The following is a 15,292-nucleotide window of genomic DNA, read 5'->3' as shown; positions in this document are numbered from 1 at the left end:
CAGAATTACAGCAAAACACGGGACGCATTTGCGATGCCATTATTTCCTAATGGCACCCCAAATGTGATGTGATTTGCTGCGACAAAACAAGTTAAAATTGCATCAAAAATCGCAATGACAAACATGCCTCCCTCTGTGCCAAAATGACATGAGCTAATTTGGCGTGTTTTTGGAGCAGAGGGAGGCACATTCAGATGAATGCTGCTACTCAAAAAACGCTAAAAAAGTGTAGCAGTTGTCCAGGGCCACTGTTAGAAATCATAGAGCCCCATAGAGATCTCCTGATGGGGGCCCCCCCAACCTCGCCTCCTCCTACCCCCCGTTAGTGGAAAAGTAGCGTTGACTTCATCTGCCTACACCTCAAAAATTGAAAAAAGTCCCTCCTCTGCTTCCAGCTCCTGATGGGGCCCCAGGACAATGTAATTTAAGCACTGGTAAACAAGTAGGAGTGAGGGTGTGGACTAGTAAAATCCATTTATTAATTTAGGCAGAAATGAAACAATAAAGCTGCCCTGGGACCCCCATTTTAGCTGATGGGGCCTGCCCCCCCCCTGTTTAGATGATAGGGCCTGGGCCCAGTACAACAGGACTGGTTGTACTGCCTTATCAGCGGCCCTACAGGTGTTGCTGCAGTACGCATAGGTGTGAATGGAGCCTTATGCAGGCCATACATGGGTCGTATTCTGAACAAACTTTCTTTCGAAAATCAAAAATTTTGTAATCCTATGGTGCCATCGTTGTTTTCAAAATTTGACCAACCAAGCCTTCAATTTTATCTCATGTTGCTTAAGAAAATAATTTTCGTGACCGGGAATCTTCTTTTATTCTTTTCTAGTATGCTCAGGTCATAGTTACATAGTTAGTGAGGTTGAAAAAAGACATCAGTCCATCCAGTTCAACCTATGAAGTGTGTGAGTGTTTGCTGTTAACCGTACATTGTATGCCCCTGTATGTTGTACATTGTATACCCCTGTATGTTGTACATTGTATACCCCCGTATGTTGTACATTGTATACCCCTGTATGTTGTGGTCTCTAAGGTGCCCATCTAATAGTTTTTTGAAACTATCGATGCTCCCTGCTGATACGACTGCTTGTGGAAGAGAATTCCACATCCTTACCGCTCTTACAGTGAAGAACCCCTTACGAACTTTAAGGTTAAACCGCCTTTCCTCTAGTTTTAGTGAGTGGCCACGTGTCTTATTGTATTCCCTTACTCTGAATAGTTTGTTCCTTATGCTAGGGTCGCCAGTACAGTATTTGTACATTGATATCATATCCCCCCTCAATCGTCTCTTCTCCAGAGGGAATAGGTTCAGTGCTTGTAGTCTTTCCTCATAGCTGATGTCCTCCATTCCCCTAATTATTTTTGTTGCCCTTCTCTGGACTCTTTGCAGTTCCAGCACATCCTTCCTTCCAAAGCACATGCGCATTTCTTTTTCGATTATTTTTCTTGCACGATTCTCCCATCATTGATTAGAAATTTGATTGTTTTTCAAAAAATTTCCAAAATGCCCGATCGCTCAAATTGGATGGCCGCATGAAAATTGTCCGTTGCTGCGACCCACTATTATTGTGAAATTTGAATGGAAATTTCTAATTATGATTTTTGAAAGAAAATTCATTTGGAATTCAACTCATGTATAGTCAGCTTAAGGGTTTGGTAGATGCTCGGGAGGTCGAAAGAGTTTGAAAGGTGGTAAGAGGTCTGTTCTCTCGTCCCTGGGTCTGAATTCCTACCACAGCAATTACAAGGAGCTTAAAGGTTCCCTGTCGGATTTTCAATGTATTTTACAGTGCCTTGAAAAAAGTATTCATACCCCCCTAAAATTTTCCACATTTTGTTATGTTACAACCAAAAACGTAAATGTATTTTATTGGGATTTTATGTGATAGACCGACACAAAGTGGCACTTAATTGTGAAGTGGAAGGAAAATGATAAATGGTTTTCAACATTTTTTTACAAATAGTCAATACTTTGTAGAACCGCCTTTCTCTGCAATTACAGCTGCCAAGTCTTTTTGGGGATGTCTCTACCAGCTTTGCACATCTAGTGAGGGACATTTTTCCCCATTCTTCTCTGCAAAATAGCTCAAGCTCTGTCAGATTGGATGGAGAGCGTCTGTGAACAGCAATTTTCAATTCTTGCCACAGATTCTCAATTGGATTTAGGTCTGGGCTTTGACTGGGCCATTCTAACACATGAATATGCTTTGATATAAACCATTCCATTGTAGCTCTGGCTGTATGTTTAGGGTCGTTGTCCTGCTGGAAGGTGAACCGCCGCCCCGGTCTCCAGTCTTTTGCAGACTCTAAGAGGTTTTCTTCTAAGATTGCCCTGTATTTGGCTCCATCCATCTTCCCATCAACTCTGACCAGCTTCCCTGTCCCTGCTGAAGAAAAGCATCCCCACAACATGATGCTGCCACCACCATGTTTCACAGTGGGGATGGTGTGTTCAGGATGATGTGCAGTGTTCGTTTTTCGCCACACATAGCACTTTGCTTTTAGGCCAAAAAGTTAAACTTTTGTCTCATCTGACCAGAGCACCTTCTTCCACGTTTGATGTGTCCTCCACATGGCTTCTCACAAACTGCAAACGGGACTTCCTATGGCTTTCTCCCAACAATGGCTTTCTTCTTGCCACTCTTCCATAAAGGGCAGATTTGTGGAGTGCAGTACTAATAGTTGTCCTGTGGACAGATTCTCCAACCTGAGCTGTGGATCTCTGCAGCTCCTCCAGAGTTACCATGGGCCTCTTGGCTGCTTCTCTGATGAATGCTCTCCTTGCCCGGCCGGTCAGTTTAGGTGGACGGCCATGTCTTGGTAGGATTGCAGTTGTGCCATACTCTTTCCATTTTTGGATGATGGATTGAACAGCGCTCTGTGAGATGCTCAAAGCTTGGGATATTTTTTTTCTAACCTAACCCTGCTTTAAACTTCTCCACAACTTTATCCCTGACTTGTCTGGGGTGTTCCTTGGCCTTCATAATGCTCTTTGCTCATTAAAGGCCCATACACACGAGTGGAAATTCGGCCGGGAATTTTCGTCCGATGACCGATCTGCCGATTTTCGGGTGGTTAATATGATGCTTCCGACAACCGACTCCGACTTTTTGGGCGAAAAAATCCTGGTGTGCAGGCTATAAAATTTTTGTTGACCCGTCAAAACAAGTCCGAGTTTCATCTCATTAGTACAGATTTCGATGGGGAAAAATCTGATGAGCAAGACTAGGCATGCTCAGAGATGAAAGAACACATACAAAGCAATCCAACACATGACATCACTTCTGAAGTAGAATTCTGTCGTGCGGGAAAATTCGTGTGCAGTCTAGAGCCCATTCCAACCAACAGACAAGACTCTGGACAAAAGACGGACGACCGGTCGGCGGAAATTCGTTGCGTGTGTACGAGGCTTAAGGTTCTCTTTAGTGAACTATTATTCTCTTTGTTAACGAAGGGCTGCATAGAACAGCTGTATTTATACTAAGAATAAATTACATACAGGTGGACTCTATTTACTAATTAGGGGACTTCTGAAGGAAATTGGTTCCAATAGATTTTAGTTAGGGGTATCAGAGTAAAGGGGGCTGAATACAAATAAACGCCACACTTTTCACATATTGTTTTGTAAAACATTTTGAAAACCATTTATCATTTTCCTTCCACTTCACAATGATGTGCCACTTTGCTTTGTGTTGGTCTATCACAGTGATGGCAAACCTTGACACCCCAGATGTTTTGGAACTACATTTCCCATGATGCTCATGCGCTCTGCAGTGTAGTTGAGCATCATGGGAAATGTAGTTCCGAAACATCTGGGGTGCCAAGGTTCCCCAGCACTGGTCTATCACGTAAAAAATCCCAATAAAATACATTTACGTTTTTGGTTGGCACATGACAAAATGTGAAAAATTTCAAGGGGTGTGAATGCTTTTTCAAGGCACTGTATAACCAGCCATGTTGGCTCTGTCTTCCACCAGCCATGTTGCCTCTGTCTTCCACCAGCCATGTTGCCTCTGTCTTCCACCAGCCATGTTGCCTCTGTCTTCCACCAGCCATGTTGCCTCTGTCTTCCACCAGCCATGTTGCCTCTGTCTTCCACCAGCCATGTTGCCTCTGTCTTCCACCAGCCATGTTGCCTATGTCTTCCACCAGCCATGTTGCCTATGTCTTCCACCAGCCATGTTGCCTCTGTCTTCCAGACTGAATATTCACTTTTTCAAGGCACCGTATGTTACGAAAAATGCTGTAGAAAGGTGAGGACACCTCAATGGGTTCAAAAGAGAGCCAGGAAAAGTAAGAGGCAGATCTCACCACTGAAGTGTCTGGGCAGTATAAGAAACCAGCAGATGAATAAGTCAACTGGGATAAAACCATGTAACTACATTTAGTACTATACATACTATATGTGTGTGTGTGTGTGTGTATATATATATATATATATATATATATATATATATATATATATATATGTGTGTGTGTGTGTGTGTGTGTGTGTATGTATATATATATATATATATATATATATATATACACATACATACACACACACACATATATATATATACATACATACATACACATATATATATATATAATATAATATAAATGTTATGTGTGTGTTTGTGTTTTGTGCAACATTCAAAGTTTGAATTTCCCTCCCTAGTTCCGCTCCCATGCAGCATTGCTGCTGCAGGGAACGGAACTAGGAAGTCATCACACCGACGGAGGACGGACGAGCGGCGGGGATCTCAGATGGCTGGCGATCACAGCAATGGGAGATCATCGCTGGATCGCCAGGAGAAGGTACACCGCTGCGCGCTCTGCACATCCACCCCGAGCGTGACTCGGGGATACCGATAACAGCATAGAAAATCCACCCCGAGTCACGCTCGGGGATACCGCTAGGCAGTGTAACATTTGGGGGTTATTTTAGCTTAAATGTAGAGCTTACCAGTGAGCTGAGTCCACTCCAGTTGTGCCTTTTAAGGGCTTGTTGGCCCACTTTTATTAAAGAAAAGGAAAACAGTCCATCCAGGATTTCCCACGCAGGGGTTTCAACTTTACACAGCAGTAAAGAAATAATAAGCGAATAATACCAAGCCACCTGGCTCTCTGGTCAGCACTGCTCCTCAGGCTTTGACCTCGGTCCTCTTGACCCTGTAACAGTGTCCCTGTATGGTACACACTCTGTATCCTTCCTGACACTCACCTTTTACAGCTTCCTTGCTGCTCAGGCCCACAGGATTTGGCCCTCCGTCTGCTCTGTCAGACTGCACTGTGCAGACATGCACACTTCTCCCTTGCTTGCCAGGACTCCTTGGGAGGGTGGAGCCCAGAACCCTGGTCCTGTCTGTGTTAAAAGACCCAGATCCACCTGCACAATCAGTGTGCTGGCTATTCCTAACACCTGGTCCCAGGATTGGAGATATCCTCGGCGACATACACCCTCACAGCTGACTGCACTGTCACAGCAGGCTAAGGCTGGCCATACACTATACAATTTTCTTGTTCAACTTTCCTTTAGATTTACCAAAACCATGTAATATAGGGTCAAACCTAAACACTTTCACTTTGTATGCAGTCAGACAGGCCCTTGCACTATGTAGTTTAAGGTAAATCTAAAGGAAATTGAATAAGAAAATTGTATAGTGTATGGCCAGCCTAAGAAACATTTCCCGAACTCTCAGTATGAAAAGGATGCCCATCTTGTGTGAGTTCTCTTATGTTCAAAATAATCCTCTTTCTGAATAAAATGTTTCCCGCACTCGAAACATGACAAGGGATGCTCGCCTGCGTCAATTAGCTGATGCATAAGTAGTTTTTCTTTTTCAGTGAAACACTTCCCGTACTCTGAACACGAAAAAGGACGTTCACCAGTGTGAGTTCTTTGGTGTCGACGAACATCTCCTTTCTGAATGAAGCATTTCCCGCACTCTGGACATGAAAAAGGCCGCTCGCCAGTGTGGGTTCGCTGGTGTACACTAAGTTTTGCTTTTTGAATGAAACATTTCCCGCACTCTGAACATGAATAAGGACGCTCACCTGTGTGAGTTTTCTGGTGTCTAAGAAGGTTTCCTTTTACAGTGAAAAATTTCCCGCAATCTGAACATGAATATGGGCGCTCACCCGTGTGAATTATTTTATGTGAACGAAGGTGTCCCCTCTGAGTGAAGCGCTTCCCGCACTCTGAACACGAATAAGGACGCTCACCTGTGTGAATTCTCTGGTGCCTAAGAAGCTCAACCTTCTGAGTGAAACATTTCCCACACTCCGAGCATGAATAAGAACGCTCCCCTGTGTGAATTTTCTGGTGTCTAAGAAGCTCTCTTTTCTGAGTGAAATGTTTCTTACACTCTGTGCATGGATACAGGCGCTCGCCTGTGTGAATTCTCTGATGTATAAGAAGATTTTTTTTCATAGTAAAACGTTTCCCGCACTCTAAACATGAATAAGGACGCTCAATTGTGTGAATTTTCTGGTGTATAAAAAGCTCCCCTTTCTCTTTAAAACATTTCCCACAGTCTGAACATAAGTAAGGGCGCTCACTTGTGTGAATCTTCTGGTGTATAAGAAGCTTGCTTTCCTCCGTGAAAGATTTCCTGCACTCAGAACATGAAAAGGTCGGACTGGTGTGAGATATGAGATGTATACGAAGTTCAGAATTGGTCTTAAAATAGTTCCCGCACACCAAGCATGACAAAGGACTGTCAACTATGGGAACTCCTTCATGACTTTGAGAAGTTTCCTTAGGAGTGGACAGATTGGTTGATGAATGTACCCCGTCAGATTTTATAAAGAGGTCTGACGTAACGGTATGTGATGGATCAGAAGATTCCTCAGGGATAGAGGGATCACGTAATTTCTCCAAACAATAGGATCTGTGGTGTAAATTTTGAGAGATAAGGTTTACTCCTGGAGAATATTGTGCAATGTCATTTTCTGCATTACAATCTAGAGATGAAATGAGATCTCCCTCCAAGGTACAACCAACATGGTCTTCTTCTGTTAGAAAACAAAAGTCAAATAATAGAAAAAACATTTTCACTTTCTGGCTTCATCGGTCATACATGAAAATATTAACAACTCCGGACAAATATACAAGACATCCAAACTTACTAGAGCACACCGAGAAACAATGTACATTGATGATATTGTTATACTGAGGAATAGAGATGGACCTTTCATATATGTTGTACAGTATCTCCTCCTCATTTGTTGGGAAGATGACGTTATATTGATGAATGACCTTTCATATGGTGTACAGTATCTCCTCCTCATTTGTTGGGAACATGACGTTATATTGAGGAATGGAGATGGACCTTTCATATGGTGTACAGTATCTCCTCCTCATTTGTTGGGAACATGACGTTATATTGAGGAATGGAGATGGACCTTTCATATGGTGTACAGTATCTCCTCCTCATTTGTTGGGAACATGACGTTATATTGAGGAATGGAGATGGACCTTTCATATGGTGTACAGTATCTCCTCCTCATTTGTTGGGAACATGACGTTATATTGAGGAATGGAGATGGATCTTTCATATGGTGTACAGTATCTCCTCCTCATTTGTCGGGAACATGACGTTATATTGATGAATGGAGATGGACCTTTCATATGGTGTACAGTATCTCCTCCTCATTTGTTGGGAACATGACGTTATATTGAGGAATGGAGATGGACCTTTCATATGGTGTACAGTATCTCCTCCTCATTTGTTGGGAACATGACGTTATATTGAGGAACACAGACTGACATTTCATGTGGTATACAGTAGTTCCTCCTCAATATGGAAGAACATGGAGTTAAATTGAGGAATTAAAAAAAGCTTTAGTTTCTGCATGTGAAGTCTATCTAAGTGGGGCCTCCATACTGCTCTCTCCTTTACAATAAAGTCTCCTCTTTCCAGGTGATATTAGGGGCAGCTGATTTCCCATCATTATATTTTTTTAGAGATCTATTAACTTGACAGCGTAAAATTCTGCACATCCTCAATCATCAATCTATATACTGGAGCAGTTTCTGTATTTAGTGTTCATTACTTATTTACTTTATTTAGTGTTACTTACCTTTGCTGATATATAGAGAAAAATCCTTCTGTTTAATTTTCGCCATCAGCCCAACCTCCTCTTCATCCTCTTTAACCTCAACTTTCATATATATCTGTTCTTGGTACTAAACCAACAGAATAATAAATAAACAAAGTGTGAGGACCACCAGGCTACATCGATGGATATAAACTCATACAGTCTGGAGTCCAGTGTTGGGGTAGTTACTCAAAAAATGTAACTAGTTACTAGTTACTTCTGTAAATTGTAATGAGATTACTTTACTAGTTACTGCATTTGAAAAGTAACTTCACTACTTATTACTTTACTTTCCTCTTTCTTAATTGACCGTGTAGAAGAAGATACATGACTCTCTTTCTGCATAGAGTTTATTGTATAAACACAGGCTTTGGGAAACATGAGAACAAAACCTGAAAAAACAGAATAAAACATAAAGTGCAACAAAAAGTCATAAACTTCATCCCTCTCTATTCTTTGAAATAACGATTGTATCGCACGACTTGGGTAACGCAGGAAAGCACGTTCCTATAGCCTAGTAAAGTAGTGTAGTTACCAATATTAGTATTGTAACTAGTTACTTTACTTAGTTACCAAAAAAAGTAATGTAGTTACTGTAACTAGTTACTTTGTAACTAGTTACCCCCAACACTGCTGGAGTCACTCTTGAGTTATAGTCATCTACCTGCTCATGGTGAAGAATGGTGTGATCTTCTTGTGTGGAATCCCAGGAATGCAGAGGATGGGGACATCTCTCTGGTGGGTTCCCATTACTGGGTCCATCTACCTGAGGGATGGTGTGACCTTCCTGTGTGGAATCCCGGGAATACAGAGGACGGGGACATCTCTCTGGTGGGTTCCCATTACTGGATCCATCTGTAGGAAACACACACACTGACTGAATACATTGTTTCTATGTGTTTATCAGATGATGGGGGATCTAGGTGGATCCTCCGTACTGCTCTCTCCTTTACAATAAAGTCTCCTCTTACCCGGTGATGTGAGGGGCGGCTGATTCTCCATCATGACGTCCTTGTAGAGATCCTTGTGTCCTTCTATATACTCCCACTCCTCCATGGAGAAATAGACAGTGACATCCTGACACCTTATAGGAACCTGACACACACAATGATACAGTCACCATCCAGACACATCCCTTGTCTGTTACTGGATAATGTCCCAGAATTCCCAGCACCGCTCACCTCTCCTGTCAGCAGATCAATGATCTTCTGGGTGATTTCCAGAATTTTCTGCTTATTTTTCTCCCCCTGTGTTAAAGATGGAGGTTGAGGCGATACATGGAGACTGCTCAATGGTTCACTGCGTCTCTTCTTCACTACTTTATAACCCTGTGTACAAAGAGATGCTAACTATAAAATAAAAGTAAATATTTCCAAAACCCTTCTCACCTCTCTGGTCAGGTCTGTGTTTTTTTTTAATAGATCGTTGTCTTGTGACCTCCTAGAATCCTCCTCACCTCTCCGTTCAACAGGTAGATGATCTCCAGGGTGAGGTTTAATATCCGCTCAGTTATTTGACTTTGGTCCTCCTCCATCCTCTCTGAGGGGGTCATGTTATCTATATGGGACTCTCTTCTCTGTAGACAGATAATAAACTGAGAATTATCTGGACTGTACTAGAATAGATAACATCTGCAGAGTCTTCTTCCATTGTTACGAGATCATGTTGTGATTTGTAGATCTTTCAGGTAGTAACTGCTATAAACCAGAGGCTCTGGATGGACAGTTGGATAAATGGTTCTATATTTAGGATGTATCCGGTCTATAATCCAGAGGCTCTGGATGGACAGTTGGATAAATGGTTCTATATTTAGGATGTATCCGGTCTATAATCCAGAGGCTCTGGATGTACAGTTGGATAAATGGTTCTATATTTAGGATGTATCCGGTCTATAAACCAGAGGCTCTGGATGGACATTTGGATAAATGGCTCTATATTTAGGATGTATCAGGTCTATAAACCAGAGGCTCGGGATAGACAGTTGGATAAATGGCTCTATATGTAGGATGTATGGACAGAGAGTTGTATAAATGGTTCTATATTTAAGATGTATCTGGTCTATAAACCAGAGGCTCTTGGTGGACAGTTGGATAAATGGTTCTATATTTAGGATATATCCGGTCTATAAAGCAGAGGCTCTGGAAGGACAGTTGGATAAATGTCTCTATATTTAGGATGTATCCATGTAAATTATACTACACTCTATATATGTGTACAACATCTGTTGGGGATAAAAGACATCACAGTGACTATAAAGGTCCATTGGAGGAAGAGGACGGACATGACGGGGGGGGGGGGGTTACTGGGTGTAAATATAAAATAATATCTTATTACCTCCTCTTCTGCCAGTTCAAGCAATGTCTCCTCATTACTTCCTCCCGACTCACATCTGACCCGGAACTTCCTGTCTGGGAATACATCACTTCCTGTCTGTAGATTTCAGTCAGAATAAGTAAAATCTTCACGTTGTAGTGAGGATTTGAACCGCAGCGGATGTTTTTCCTCACTGTGATCCTATGTCATGTTTTATACATCATTTGTAACATTTATTATGCCTTCAATGTATGTTAAATCAATCTAATAGAACTTTTGATTGAAAAAAAAATTTGAAGAAAGCAAACCTGTTTCTTACCAATTTAAAATTCTTAGACAACTATGTGTGTACTTTAATCCTTTCGCTGCCAGGCCCTTCTCTATTTTTCACCTCAGATGGCCATTTATTTATTTTTTTGCAATTTATTTTTTTTAATATTCTGAAATGCCCACGGTGTAGCATTTTGGGGGAGAGTCATGCAGCTGTTTGCACTCGAATACTCGCACTGTGTTCAAACGTGTTCTAACTTTCACTCTCCTGGGTCGCAGACCAGGGGACTCGGTCTTTACGGAGTAGTAGAAGAAATAACACGCGCGTGCGTTGTGCTGTTGGTGGAAAATGAGTGACAGGAATCGTGAAGGGTGGATTATCGTCAAATGTTGCGTGAAAATGTGCAAAAGTGCGAGTGAAACTTTTGCTCTTTTACAACACGCTTATGGTGAACATTCCGGGAAAAAATTGAGTGATTTTGTATGGCATAGGCGGTTTAACCATTTCAGCTCCGGAAGATTATTTCCCCTTCATGACTGGGCCAGTCTTTGCAGTACGCGCTGCGTTACTTTAACCTCTTGCCGACCACCAGCCGCAGATCTACTGCGGCAAGGTGGCTCAGCTGTGCGAATCTCTGTAACTATTCGTCGATCCTCGGGAGCGATCATAAGGGCGCGCGCGCAGTGATTCGCAAGAGGGGAAGCTGATCTGCGGGGCCACCGGGCATCCGCGATCACTCCCCGGGGAGACAGAACAGCAGTCTGCCGTTCTAAACATGGCAGACCGTTGTTCTGGCAGCAATCAATGCAGCGCTCATGTGTTCCTCCTATTTAGGAACACAGGTCTCTGTGTTGATTCCATAAGCCCATCCCCCTCACAGTTACTAAACACCCCCTAGGCCAGTGATGGCGAACCTTCGCACCCCAGATGTTTTGGAACTACATTTCCCATGATGCTCAACTACAGTGCAGAGTGCATGAGCAACATGGGGAATGTAGTTCCAAAACATCTGGGGTGCCAAAGTTCGCCATCACTGCCCTAGCCATACATTTAACCCTTTGATCGCCCCTGGTGTTAACCCCTTCCCTGCCAGTGTCAGTACAGTCACAGTGCATATTTTTTAGCACTGATTACTGTAGTAATGTCACTGGTCCCCCCACAAATGTCAGTTAGGGGTCAGATCTGTCCGCCGCAATGTCGCAGTCCCACTAAAATTCTCAGATCACCGCCATTATTAGCAAAAAAAAAACAAAATATGACATAAATCTTTCACCTAGTTTGTAGACGTGATAGCTTTTGCGCAAACCAATCAAAATACGCTTATTGGGATTTTTTTTACTAAAAATATGTAGCAGAATACAATTTGGACTAGAAGGATGAAAATATTTGATTTATAATTTTTTTTTTTGTTGGGAATGTTAATTGCAGAAAGTAAAAAAATATTGTTTTTTTTTTTTGTTTTGTTTTTTCAGAATTGTCCCCATTTTTTTGTTTATAGTGCAAAAAATAAAAATCGCACAGGTGATCAAATACCACCAAAATAAATCTCTATTTGTGGGAAAAAAAGGACATCAGTTTTATTTGGGTACAGTGTTGCACGACCGCATAATTGTTCGTTAAATAACACAGTACCGTATTGCAAAAAATGGCCTGGTCATTAAGGGGGTAAATCCTTCTGGTCCAGAAGTGGTTAAAGGTTTGTTTGTTTTTTCTTTAAAATAAAAAGCATGTTTTACTTACCTGCTATGTGTAAAGGTTTTGCACAGAGCAGCCTCGATCCTCTTCTTTTGGGGTGCCCCGGCGTTGCTTCTGGCTCCTCCTCTTCATCGGGTGCCCCCATGGAGAGCCGCTTTCCATAGGGGCACCCATGCGGGCGTGCTCCTGAGTCCTGCTGCTACGTCCAATGACACGGACAGCAGGGCCCTGCCCCGCCCCCCCCCCCTGCTCTCGTGTTACTGGATTTGATTTGATTGACAGCAGCAGGAGGTGTTCTATTGGGTCAGGTGCAGGCCAGTCAAGTGCCTTCACCCCAAACTCGCTCATCCATGTCTTTATGGACCTCAACCCGATAGAACACCTTTGGGATGAATTAGTGGAGACTGCGAGCCAGGCCTTCTCGTCCACATCAGTGCCTGACCTCACAAATGTGCTTCTGGAAGAATGGTCAAACATTCCCATAGACACACTCCTAAACATTGTGGACAGCCTTCCCAGAAGAGTTGAAAAATATATATAGTGACGCAAGCAAAGGGCATGTTAAGACTGAGTAATGTCCATAGAGTAGTCTTGGAGACTACCCTTGTTTTCCATGTGGAAGAGCTTGAAAAACGAGCACACACTGGTAGCTTACCACAGTGCGCATGCTCTGAAACGCGCCGCAAGCACGCCAGTGACACATACACGGAAGACGCTGCGGCTCACCCTGCAGTCCAGCCCTCAGATTCGTCTCTCCATACCATCTTCACTTCCTGCCGGACTGGACCGTGACACGAGCGGCGTTACAAAACCAACAAGGCGGCCTATAGCAGACCTCATACACTGGACATCGAGTGTGTCTGATTCCACTACTTCTATGTGAGTTTTTAATGTATCCTGCAACATTTAATCTTTCACAGTTTTACTCCAGAGGCGCCTGTTTTCTCAGTTTTTTTTCCCAGAAGAGTTTAAACTGTTATAGCTGCAAAGGGTGGGCCAACTCAATATTGAACCCTACGGACTAAAGCCCCGTACACACGCGTCGAAAATTGGCAGGGAATTTTCGGCCAACGTCCAATCTGCCGATTTTCGGCTTGTTAGTATGATGCTTCCGACAATCAACTCCGACTTTTCGGCCGAAAAAAATCTGGCGTGCAAACTATAAAATTTTTGTTGGCCGTCAACATAACAGCCGATTTTCGTGCAGTCAGTACAGATTTCGACAGGGAAAAATCTGATGAGCAAGTCTGGGCATCAGCTCAGTGAAGAAAAAACACAAAGAAAACTAACCAACACATGACATCACTTCTGAAGTAGAATTTTGTTGGCCGAGAAAATTCGTGTGCAGTCTAGGCACATTCCAACCAAAAAACACAACTTGGACAAAAGCCGGACGATAATCGTTGCGTGTGTACGGGGCTTTAGACTGGGATGCCATTAATGTTCATGTGCGTGTAAATGCAGGCGTCCCAATACTTTTGATAATATAGTGTATTTAGGTATCTTCAGCTTAGACATGCCTTCCAAACACATATTGACAACCAACAGGTTGCTCTATTCACCTCAGCCCTTGAAAATCTTCTTAGGGATGAGTCCATGATTAAGCCCCTATCCACCATCTACAAGGAGTTACTCCCCTCCATTTATCCTGGTCTTAAGTCCCTTAGACCTAAGTAGCTCTCTGACCTTCCAGAGCTGGACGAGGAGGACTGGGAGGAAATGTGGGAATGCTCTTTTTCACAGTTGGTGTCTACTATGGATAGACTGACATCCCAAGTCTCCTGCGAGGTGTGGGAGTCTCCCGTATGCGGCTCCCTGACACCCGCAAGCGCTGTGCCTACATGCAGGGGACTCCCGCACCTCGCAGGAGACTTGGGATGTCTGGAGACAGAACGGTGTCTGTCAACTGTGACAGAACGGAGCCGATGCTTCCTGTGTAGTTCCAGCTCCATCCTTTCACAGGCGGAGTGATACCAAACGCACTCCACCTGTGAGAGGAGAGATAACAGGAAGCATCGGCTCTGCATGCTTCCTCCAGCGCCGCTCCTCATACTCTCCATTGTCTGTCATGTGTCTCAGGAGCCAGCATTTCCCCACAGTAGTACCCATAGCAGTACCAGCTAGCAGTACCCACCAGCAGTACCAGCCAGCCGTATCAATCAGCATTACCCACCAGCAGTACCTGCCAGCAGTAGGTAGCCATCAGCAATACCCACAGCAGTACCTACCAGCAGTACCAGCCAACAGTACCCACCAGCGCCGCTCCTCATACTCTCATTGTCTGTCATGTGTCTCAGGAGCCAGCATTTCCCCACAGTAGTACCCATAGCAGTACCAGCTAGCAGTACCAGCCAGCAGTATCAGTCAGCAGTACAAGCCAGCAGTACCTTCCAGCAGTAGGTAGCCATCAGCAGTACCCACAGCAGTACCAGCCAACAGTACACACCAGCAGTACCAGCCAGCAGTACCCACCAGCAGTACCAGCCAGAAGTACCCGCCAGCAGTACCAGCCAGAAGTACCCGCCAGCAGTAAGTCACATGTGCTAGGGGTGCAACTAGCCCCAAGCACATAACTGTAAATATCCCAGCAAGTGCAGTGTTTCCGACTCCTACCACCATGACCACTTCAAATCACTGAAGTGGTCATGGTGGTTGGAGTGTTCCTTTAATATCTCTCACAAGAAGCACACAGGTCGAATGCCGGGCAACATCAGCTGGTTCATTAAAAACTGCCCGCCATTGGGACTGTGCTTATGGCAGCCGGTCCGAAAGAAGCCGGCCATTCAGCATGCGTGAAAAAAAAACTGGCTCCTAACTTTTTTAGCTGGCTCCTAGATTCCAAGCCCTGGTATAAGATATATGGATGAATTCCCCCATCTACAAACAGTGACTCCGCTACACCCGATTGACCTCTATGAT

The 15,292-nt window shown here is 43.6% G+C and overlaps 2 protein-coding genes across 2 annotated transcripts in view; both read right to left on the bottom strand.

The window, feature by feature from the left end:
- The window catches only part of LOC309564402 (uncharacterized protein), an 880,901-nt gene that overhangs the window by 695,203 nt on the left and 170,406 nt on the right, over positions 1–15,292 (bottom strand).
- Positions 1–15,292, bottom strand: part of LOC309563410 (uncharacterized protein) — a gene marked incomplete at its 3' end in the record, with an annotated part of 173,873 nt that overhangs the window by 109,498 nt on the left and 49,083 nt on the right. Inside the window, exon 10 of the mRNA XM_082267804.1 lies at positions 5,708–6,300. Within this exon, the coding sequence (XP_082123930.1) occupies positions 5,708–6,300 (593 nt within the window). The remainder of the gene's footprint in view (positions 1–5,707; positions 6,301–15,292) is intronic.

This window comes from Pelophylax lessonae, assembly GCF_965119305.1.
Source record: "Pelophylax lessonae genome assembly, chromosome: 9".
Taxonomy (NCBI): domain Eukaryota; kingdom Metazoa; phylum Chordata; class Amphibia; order Anura; family Ranidae; genus Pelophylax; species Pelophylax lessonae.
This window is presented reverse-complemented; position numbering and strand designations above follow the sequence as displayed.